General features: G+C 50.9%; 1 protein-coding gene across 3 annotated transcripts in view; it reads left to right on the top strand.

The window, feature by feature from the left end:
* The first annotated feature begins 3,103 nt into the window (after window positions 1-3,103).
* Window positions 3,104-10,470, top strand: part of LOC149342067 (uncharacterized) — a 12,309-nt gene continuing 4,942 nt past the window's right edge. For 2 of the 3 annotated variants that reach the window (XM_089544369.1, XM_089544370.1), the window contains exons 1-2: window positions 3,104-3,251; window positions 9,929-10,068. In XM_089544369.1, the coding sequence (XP_089400495.1) occupies window positions 3,135-3,251; window positions 9,929-10,068 (257 nt within the window). In that variant the 5' untranslated portion in view covers window positions 3,104-3,134. Of the gene's footprint in view, window positions 3,256-9,928; window positions 10,069-10,470 lie in introns of all 3 variants that reach the window. The other variant, XM_089544371.1, reaches the window with a different exon arrangement.

Genomic DNA, 10,470 nt, shown 5'->3' with positions numbered 1-10,470 from the left:
TTTGTACTTCAGCGCACTTTTTCCAGTGTCGTCTTTTTCTTTTTCTAGCGGTGCTGTTATTTATTCTCAAATTTCGCTGCTATGTGCATTGTTGCGACTCTTTCTGTGGATGTCTCAATATGATCAATATTTTGTGATTTCTGTTTTATTTTAGTGCAATATTTTTAACCTTATAACAATGCTTTGTACTTACTCCCCCCCCCCCAATTCAATACCCTCAAATGAGGTCCTTTGGGGGTATTTTGAATAAATAAATAAATAAATAATTGCAATAAGTTACGTATCGAAAAACGCTTTTTTTCCTTGAGGTAATGTTGTTTGGACATTTTTCTCATATTTTCCTTTCATATGTGAGGATCTATATCATCCACTTTCGGTTGTAATTTTGTTCTCGCCGGGGGTGCCATATCATGTGGCGTCCATAAAATTCTTCATAGATATAAGTCTTAAAAAAAACGGTTATTGCTAGATCCATCGTATTTTTAGTCTCGTAATCCGAAAACAGTGTCAAGAGGTTTGGTTTGGTTTATGGGGTTTAACGTCCCAAAGCGACTAAGGCTATGAGAGACGCCGTAGTGGAGGGCTCCGGAAATTTCGACCACCTGGGGTTCTTTAACGTGCACTGACATCGCACAGTACACGGGCCTCTAGAATTTCTCCTCCAAAGAAATTCTAGCCGCCGCGGCCGGGATCGAACCCGCGTCTTTCGGGTCAGCAGCCGAGCACCATAACCGCTGAGCCACCCCGGCGGCAGTGTCAAGAGGGCAAGCCTACCATATTCTATACGTAGCAATCGAAGCGGGCACACTATTCAACGTAACTGCGTCAAAACACTCTTCCCATTTTATTGGTAGAGCAGGTGAGTCTTCTGGCATGGCGCTTGCGCGGTGCCGAAGCTTTCTTCGAGATCCCACACATTGCCCCAGCAAAACCAAGCAAGCAACTCTCGCTGTAAAGCCTCTGCTTCGGGTATTTTTTCTTTAGCGGTTGTTTATCAGCCCACACTGTTCTTTGTAAAACCTCTGTAACACGCAGGTCGCTAGTCTTGCAACTAACCCTGTATGACTTAGTAGGGAAACGCCAGCTCCAGGATGATTGGGAGGTAATACATTAACGAGGGTATGGAGTGAACTCTTGAGTTCCGCCCTGGGAATCCTATTTTCGGTACTATGAAAAAGCTTTTGGAAATGCAGGCGTGGCTGTCATGCCGAAACACTGCGCATATCGTTCGGACGCAAGATCACGCAAGCCGCGTGCGCCTTACAACTACGACAGACAGCAACATTGTGCATCCCATGATGGTCGCATTTCTTTCACGTGGCGTTTTATAGTGTCTTGCCCCGACTAGCGAGAAGGAATCGGGAATCTGCATTGCGTGCGCCACTTCCAGCCGTAAAATCAGCTCCACCTTTTGCTGTACTAGCTGCGCAGCTAAGTTTTAGTTCATTCATTTAAGCATTCATTAGAGTAAAACCATCAGTGTGACTATGGAGCGAAAATCCAACTGCTGTCGCAGAATTATCGCATCAGATCTCTGAAACTCTAATATTTTTTTCTTTTTGCATGGCAGCGTGGGATATATTTCGCACCTTTAATTTGAACGACACCTTATCGATAGGGATGATCACGAGACCGCGACAATTGGCCTGTCGCACCAGGTCGTGCCACTGACTCGAGAGAGGGATAAGCGCGCAGTGGCTCTGCAGGAGCGATTGCGCTGCGCCAGCAGCCTATTGCCCTATTTGTAGTTTCGACTTATGGGCCTCCTGATGTATATACACCCCATAACCATGTACAGTAGTGTAACTATGAAATAAACTTGATTTCATTTGAAAATAAGATCATTGCCATCCTCTATAACACTTCGTTCTTCGGCGTGCCGCCACATAAAAATATATCAAGAAGCAAACGGTTGTGATCTTGGTGTCCCTGCTGATTTGTAGGTACTAGCCATTATTCAACTCGAAATAAATTGGTTGAAGTTATAACACGAACTATTTCCATGGTCCTCCTACAAGTTGAGCTCAAGGTCTTCTGTTGGTCGCATGACGTCACCCGTGCTCTAGAGCCACCGTCATGACAGATGTTAGCGTCAAGCGGGAGGATGCCATGAGTTGTTCAGGAAAGCACAGTCACTATGATTAGTATGCAGAAGGGTTGAAATGCGGGCCAGTTGGTACATTGTAAACTGAGAAAAAACCAGTCACACAAGACGACGGACAAGAAGAGTGTACACACCACAACGACTGGTAGAAAGACGCCCACGGAAGAAGAAATAGTATGCAGAAGGGTTGAAATGCGTTGTGGAAAAGTCGTTGTGGTGTGTACACTCTTCTTGTCCGTCGTCTTGTGTGACTGGTTTTTTCTCAGTTTACTATGATTAGTTTGTGGTTAAAACGTCCCAAACAGACTCAGGCTAAGAGTGGCGCCGTACTGGATGAATGCGAATAAATTCGACCACCTGGGGATCTTTACGTGCATCGACATCGCGCAGTAGACGTGCCTGTAGCATTTCAGCACAGTCAAAATGGGAACCGCCTTGGCCGAGATCGAACTAGTGTCTTTCGGGGCAGCAGCCGACCACCACATCCACTGAGCCACAGCGGCGGCCCAGTCTCGGTGATGCCTCGCAACAAGATTGCTTTCTAAATACCTATGCCAGCTGTTCTTTTTAGCCCAGTCCACAAAACACAATCGTGTTCTCTTGTCTTCATTTAACGAGAAATGAATTTTGATTCTGTGCAGGGAATCATCTTTCCCCCGTGTGCTCGTAATACAAAAATAGGCGACGTGTATATACCGTGCCGCTAAAAATTGTGGATAGTGTTCATAATGAACCCGCTCTGTCTCTTGACGGATGAGCAAGTGGAATACAATTTCGAATGTAGCTTAGGCAGCAACTCTAACAGAGAGAGACAATGATAAGGAAAGGCGGACACACACTAACCAGGCCTGTCGGAAACAACCTTCAAACTATGACAGGGTGCCTAGCCTCATTTCAAGTGATGGCCTAGATTCCAACCCATAAGACTAATTGATTCACCCTTCCTGCGTATGCTTCAAGCGCGCTACACTTGCTTCTCCATAAAAACAAAGGGTGCGGCTCAGTGCAGTAACCATTCTTCGGGACCAAGATGAAATTCTTCTCTTCTACAGGCTTGTTAGTCGTTTGCAATCTTTGGCTGTCGGTCCCCGGATTCCGGTGCGAGACGATGCCTCAGCTTGAGCATGACATCGTAGATGCATTCAAGGCACGTGAGAAACTTTAATTTCTCAACACGGGCGCCTCTGATTACGCTAGTTGTTACTTCTGCTTAGCTAGACCATTTTTGTTCAGCGGACGGTGCAAATTTAATTTAAATTGATTTGTTCTATTTTGTCAGGCCTTACGCGTCCTGAAACTCATCTTTCAAGGCAAATTGAAAAGCTCTTCACATCGCCAAATTGTTGTCCTTTGCACATTTCATGTTAGACAGCATCAGACTGTTCGACTTGTCTTTCATAAAAATGGACGATCGCATCACTAGTGGTTCGGGGCACGATCCATAATTCTTTCAAAACTTTTCACCGCACCCTACTATTGTTTACGCCCTCTTCAAAGCGTCTTTGCATTAGAAAGTTAATGGTCTAATCTGTACGGTAGAATACCGCACTTTAGGAATGCATGTGGGGTATTTTTTTTTTGTTTCAACAAATGCACAGAAATTTTATAAACAAGAACACTCAACCAGACAACCCAGTTCGTTGACGCTCGAAGCGAAAAACGCGGACACAACTAGAGCGTGCAAGCGTGGTCACGAGCAGGTTCGGTGTAGGCTGTGAACACCTGCTAGAACAGAGAGGAGAACGCATGGCAAAGAACGATACCCTGGCCGTTCCAAAATGACAAAACACTGCGAATTTGTAAGGCTATTTCGAATTCATAGGCGAACAAAATTTTCCTCTCGTACGGTGATTTTATAATTTTTCTTTTCCTCCCTGTGTTGGCTGCGTATGAAATTAGAGTCTTTTGACTTCGCTTGGGCGCACATCGTTGCTGCAACAAACCTATTTTTTTCCGATCTTTTGTTATTTCATCAATGTCGTCTAACTATCTCCTGTCTGCCAGCAGCTGTGTTAGTGGCTAAACTGGAGGTGTTCACTGGAGACAGGATAGAATGTAGCCGTTAAAGCATTTACGCACTAATATTTTCAGGACTACTACATCCTATGGCTGGACTACCCACTGTAGGAACATGCATGTAGCAGCGCATTTAGAAATTGAGCTTCGTAAAGAAATGAAAACTTTTATTCACCCGTTTTGTGTCCCTAAGGTTTCGTGCCGCCAGCAGCAGGTAAGGTTTCCTCCACCGCCAAGTGCGCAAGGTCTGGCTGCATTCCGTGCTGAATACGTCACATTACAAAAGTAACACCGAAATGACGCTCCGATCAGATCTAAACGGTTTCATGAAAGAAACTAGGCTACCATTGTCAATTGTAAAGAAGTTATCCATGGCGTAATATTGCCACGCGCCTAACGCGCCGCGCGGCCTCCGCGCTGAGTCGAAGAAGACGACGAAGCGGCGGTGGGCTCTCGAGGCGCGCTGTTCTGTTCTGTGTCGTGGAACTTGGCTCGATAATTAAAAGAAGGCTCCCAGTCTTGGGTTCTTCCCGACGTCTACCTTCACGGCTACTGTGGTCGTGACACTGGTGGAGGTGCGACCGATGCTCCCTACTCCTGAGGACGACTCGACGCGCCCGCCTCTTGTGACCACCCCTGTCCATCGTGCCAGCCGGAGGATCCGAGGCCTGTCCCCCGAGGCCCTCCCTTTTGTCGGTGAGCCCTCGACTACCCCTACACTCATGGCGACGCCACTACCCGCCCTGCCTACGCCTGTCCCTGCAGCGAGCCCCACCTATCTCACCCTGCAGACCCCACGCTCGCCTAAGCCCTTTCACGGTGACCTGTTTGAAGATGCCGAAGACTGGTTGGCTCACTTCGAACGGGTGGCCACCTTTAACTGCTGGGACGACGCTACAAAGCTGCGTAACGTGTACTTCAGCCTTGAAGACTCTGCACGCACGTGGTTCGAAAACCATGAGACTACTTTCTCTACGTGGCCGGACTTTCGACGTCAGCTCCTGAGTACCTACGCCAACAGCGACCGCCGGGAGAGCGCAGAGCGTACCCTTTCCTCTAGAATTCAGCTCCCCAACGAGGGCGTTGCCATGTACGTCGAGGATGTGACGCGTCTTTGCCATCGCGCCGATCCGGCCATGCCTGAAGAAAAAAAGCTGCGGCACCTGATGCGCGGCGTAAAAGACCAGCTCTTTTCCGGCCTCGTGCGGAACCCGCCCAACACCGTCGCTGAGTTTCTGGCCGACGCCGTGCACATGGAGAAATTGCTGCAGCAGAGATACCATCAGTACGACCGGCAACTGCGTCCAACGTCGACTCTATCAACGTTGGAGCGGTTCGACCATGATCCCAGGATGAATCCGGCCTCCCTTCGCGAAATTATCCGTTCCGTGGTCCGCGAGGAGCTGCAGCACCTTCAAGCAACCTTTGCCCCTTGCGTCGATTCCGTCACCAGCGTCATCCGCGAAGAAGTCCGGCAGGCACTCAGGGCACAAGACGCTGCAGTTGCGCCGGCGTCGCAACCGACTCCATACGTTCCCTCGCCGTACCCGACTCCTGTCCAGCCTGTCACGTACGCGGACGTCGTGCGGCGCGCGGCCCCACCTCCTGGGCCTTCGCCTTACACCGCACCATTGGTCGCGGTGCACTCTGCCCAGCCGACTCCTTACTGGGCGGATCGGCGCCAGGCACCGCGGAAGACTGACCTCTGGCGCACTCCGGATCAACGACCGCTCTGCTACCACTGTGGTGAGGCCGGCCATCTCTACCGGCGGTGCCCCTATCGCGAAATGGGACTACGCGGCTTTTCTATCGACCGCCCCCGTCCACGCCCTGGAGAGCGCCCTCAAGACATCGCCGAGTATGTGACCCGTCAGCGTAGTTCACCGTCTCCTCCGCGCCGCGAGTCGCGATCGCCTTCTCCACGCCGGTCTTCGCCCTCTGGGTCCCGTTTCGCCTCAGGACAACGTGGTTCCTCGAGCCCTCGTCGGGAAAACTAGCTCCGGCGGCCTTTGGAGGCGAGGCCGCCGAACGCCGTTCCGACGCAAAGCTTCCACCGCAGCAGCAACTGAATCGCCCCGACGTCGCACGCCGCATCACTGCACAGTTTTCCCCGACGCGTCTCTCGTATCGCCGCGATGCCGCAACCCCAATCGCCGACCCGGTTCCGCCGCCGCACCGACCCAATCGCCCCGACGCCGGACGCCGCATCCCCGAGGAGTTTCCCCCAACGCGCCGCTTGAATCGCTCCGACAACGCAACCCCAGTCGCCGACCAGCCTCCGCCGCAGCACCGACTGAATCATCCACAACAGCCATCGATGGGCCGCGCCGAAGGCAGGGTCTCCTTGGATATCCCTGTTCTCGTCGACACAAAGGAGGTCAGCGCGTTGGTCGATACGGGCGCAGATTACTCTATCCTTAGCGGACGGCTTGCGACGGCCCTGAAAAAAGTGACGACACCCTGGGACGGTCCCGACATACGTACGGCAGGCGGACATCTTATCGCACCACTCGGTATGTGTGCGGCCCGGGTTACGGTTCGAGGCTGCACATTCGTTGCCACTTTTCTCGTTCTGCGCGAATGTTCTCGCGATGTCATCCTTGGCATCGACTTTCTTCGCGAGCACGGTGCTATCATAGACCTCCCGAATCGCTTGGTGACGTTTTCTACCGCCATGGCCACAGAAGAACCTGCGCACCAGGGTTCTCGGCCCGCCCTGCGAGTCGCCGACGATAACGTTACGGTGCCACCACGTGCCAGCATTCTCGCTAAAGTTACCTGTGACGAGCCACATAGGGGACTGCGGGTTGTCGAGCCTAATGTCTCCCTCGTACTAACTAAGGGAGTTGCGGTGGCACGGGGCCTTGGATCCCTTCATGACGGTTGTACAGAGGTCCTTGTCACCAACTTCTCCAATGAGCATCGACACCTGTTTCGTGGCACAGCCATTGCTTATGTCGACCATGTCCAGGAAGTAGCCGAATGCTTTGCTTGCGAGGAGGGCACACCTAGAGCTGACGCCGAAGCGGTCACCAACGTAGACATCAATTCAGGCCTTCCACCCGCTGAAAAGAGGCAACTCCAGGACCTCTTGCGCGAGTTTGGTGCGTGTTTCACGTCACCGTCTAAAGTGCGACAAACGTCGATTGTCAAACACCGCATTATCACGCATGATGGAGCCCGACCCATCCATCAGCAGCCCTATCGTGTGTCTCCTCGTGAGAGGGATGCTATCCAAACACAGGTCGAAGAGATGCTCACAGACGGCGTCATCCAACCGTCAAGCAGTCCGTGGTCGTCTCCTGTCGTCCTCGTGAAGAAGAAAGACGGGACACTACGATTCTGTGTCGACTACAGGAAGCTCAACAGTGTGACTAAGAAAGACGTGTATCCGCTCCCGCGTATCGACGACTCCCTCGACCGACTTCGTCAAGCCAAGTACTTCTCTTCAGTCGACCTCAGAAGTGGTTACTGGCAGATAGAAGTTGATGAGAGGGACCGTGAGAAAACCGCCTTCATCACACCGGACGGGCTGTATGAATTTCGCGTCCTCCCATTCGGGCTCTGCTGTGCTCCCGCCACGTTCCAAAGAATGATGGACACCGTTCTCACAGGTTTGAAGTGGCAGACCTGTCTTGTTTATCTTGACGATGTCATCATTTTTTCCGCAACGTTCACAGAACATCTGCACCGCCGCAGGAGTGTCCTCGAAGCCGTTCGATCCGCCAACATCTCCCTCAAACCAGAAAAATGCCACTTTGGGTTCACCGAATTGAAGTTCCTCGGGCACGTCATTAGTGCTGACGGAATCCGAGCTGACCCAGAGAAGCTTGCTGCCGTTGCTGCCTTTCCGGTCCCCGCCCACAAAAAAGAAGTCCGACGTTTTCTGGGCCTGTGTTCCTATTATCGCCGGTTCATTAGAAACTTCGCCCAGCTCGCCAGCCCTCTGACGCTCCTAACCCGTGATGACACGTCATTTTCCTGGGGCAACGAACAACAGACTGCCTTCGACGAGTTACGACGCCGACTCCAATCACCGCCCATCCTGGCACATTTCAACGAAGATGCCGACACGGAGGTGCACACGGATGCGAGCAACGTCGGTCTTGGCGCCGTTCTAGTTCAGCGGCAAAACGGTGTCGACAAAGTAATTGCCTACGCCAGCCGCGCACTGTCGCGTGCTGAGTTGAACTACTCTACAACGGAAAAGGAATGCTTAGCGGTAGTCTGGGCCGCCGCCAAGTTCCGCCCATACCTGTATGGCAGACCGTTTTGTATCGTCACCGACCACCACTCGCTGTGCTGGCTGAAAAATTTAAAGGACCCTTGCGGCCGCCTAGCACGTTGGGCATTACGCCTGCAGGAATTCTATTTCACCGTCACCTACAAGTCAATGGTCTCACGGAACGGCTCAACAAAACATTGGCGGACATGATCTCGATGTACGTCGACGTTGAACACAAAACCTGGGATGAGGTCTTGCCGTACGTCACCTTCGCATATGATACCGCGACGCAGGAAACCACCCAGTTCCCCCCGTTCCGTCTTGTGTATGGTAGAGATGTCCGCATGATGCTAGACGCCATGCTGCCGTACGGCGACGCAGACCTCCCCCCTGAAGCAGGCCACTTCGTGGAACAAGCAGAGCAGGCCCGTCAGCTGGCCCGCTTGCACATCAAGGACCAGCAATCCGCCGATGCCCGACACTATAACCTTCGGCACAGGGACGTGCACTACGAGCCGGGCGACCACGTGTGGGTGTGGACACCAGTGCGCCGCAAGGGATTGTGCGAAAAGCTCATAAATAGGTATTTTGGCCCGTACAGAGTCCTGCGCCGCCTGAACAGCGTCAACTACGAAGTTGTCCCCCATGGAACTGTGGTCGTCGGCCCTCAGCGTCAACGGCCTGAAATCGTGCATGTAGTGCGCTTAAAGCCGTACTTTTCGCGTGACTGAGCGCTGTGTTCACGCTGTGTTTCCTACCTTTTTCCCCTTGCCCCACGTGTGAACTTGACTCTTCCCGCATGTCATCTAGCGCGCATTGTATAGTTCCCCTCACTCCTATTTTTCTTCTTTTTTTGCTCTTCCTCCCCTCACTGTATATACCCCATTCCACATCGAGACGATGTTTGCTTTCGCGGGAGGGAGTAATGCCACGCGCCTAACGCGCCGCGCGGCCTCCGCGCTGAGTCGAAGAAGACGACGAAGCGGCGGTGGGCTCTCGAGGCGCGCTGTTCTGTTCTGTGTCGTGGAACCTGGCTCAATAATTAAAAGAAGGCTCCCAGTCTTGGGTTCTTCCCGACGTCTACCTTCACGGCTACTGTGGTCGTGACAATATATACTGAACGATATCCTTTTGCAAGAAAGTACCCGGATATGGTAGGACATGATAAAGGACACCCTTCCTAGGGATCCCATCTATTGTGCTAACGGCGTGCTGAGATAGTATTTTATTCGTGCTATAGTGAAGGCACTAAAGCATACAACAACATCTAAAGGTAAACTGCTCATGACCCGTTAGCTTTGCTATGAAGCACGAGCAGCTCATTTTGGCAATATTATTATTACATTAGCTTTTATTCCGTTGCTTAACGTGTTGCAGCTGCGCCGCTGATGTCCTTCAGAGTTATAATTTTAGTTTAAACGGTGCTCAGTTTAAACTCACTAATTGTAAATAAGCTCACTAAATGTAAATAAGGTACAATATGTATTATTTTTTGCCGTGACTTGTGCAGACCTATGAAATTAGTAAAACGAGAACGAGTAGCTGGCATTTCATGGCAGTTAATTGAGAAATTTTTTCTGCAGATTTTCGAGGAGTTCGACTTCGCCATTGCCATGTTCGACATTGACCTGGACGGTGATCTTGACTGCCTGGTTGCCAAAAGAACAGAATTTGACAAAAATGGCCCAAGTGCGACATATGTATGGATTCTGAGTAAAGTCAAGTAAGTGACACACGGGAGCCCTACTTATCTAAGTTAAATACACGAAAAGAACACTTGGTTTCTGCCGGTTGCAACGCATGCTTTATACTATAGCGCGATTGATTTTACAAAACGTGAACACACACGCTACCTTAAACACTTCTCCGGGAATATTTCCGAGCCTGAGTGTCTATTACAGATCCCGAAGAACATGAAAATGCTTGATAACGTCTCTTCGCCGTTCTTAATACTTCACCGACGATGCATGCAACCGAACGGTCAAAAATACAGTGATGAATGATGAACAGTTGGGGATAAGAGTTCATGAAGAATACCTAAGCAATATGTGATTCGCTGATGGCATTGTCTTGCTAAGTAACTCAGGACATGAAGATGAAATCATGGTCAGTGAGACAGGCGGAG

This window comes from Amblyomma mixtum, chromosome 5 (assembly GCF_055824585.1).
Source record: "Amblyomma mixtum isolate Tamu chromosome 5, ASM5582458v1, whole genome shotgun sequence".
NCBI classification, from domain to species: Eukaryota; Metazoa; Arthropoda; class Arachnida; order Ixodida; family Ixodidae; genus Amblyomma; species Amblyomma mixtum.
This window is presented reverse-complemented; position numbering and strand designations above follow the sequence as displayed.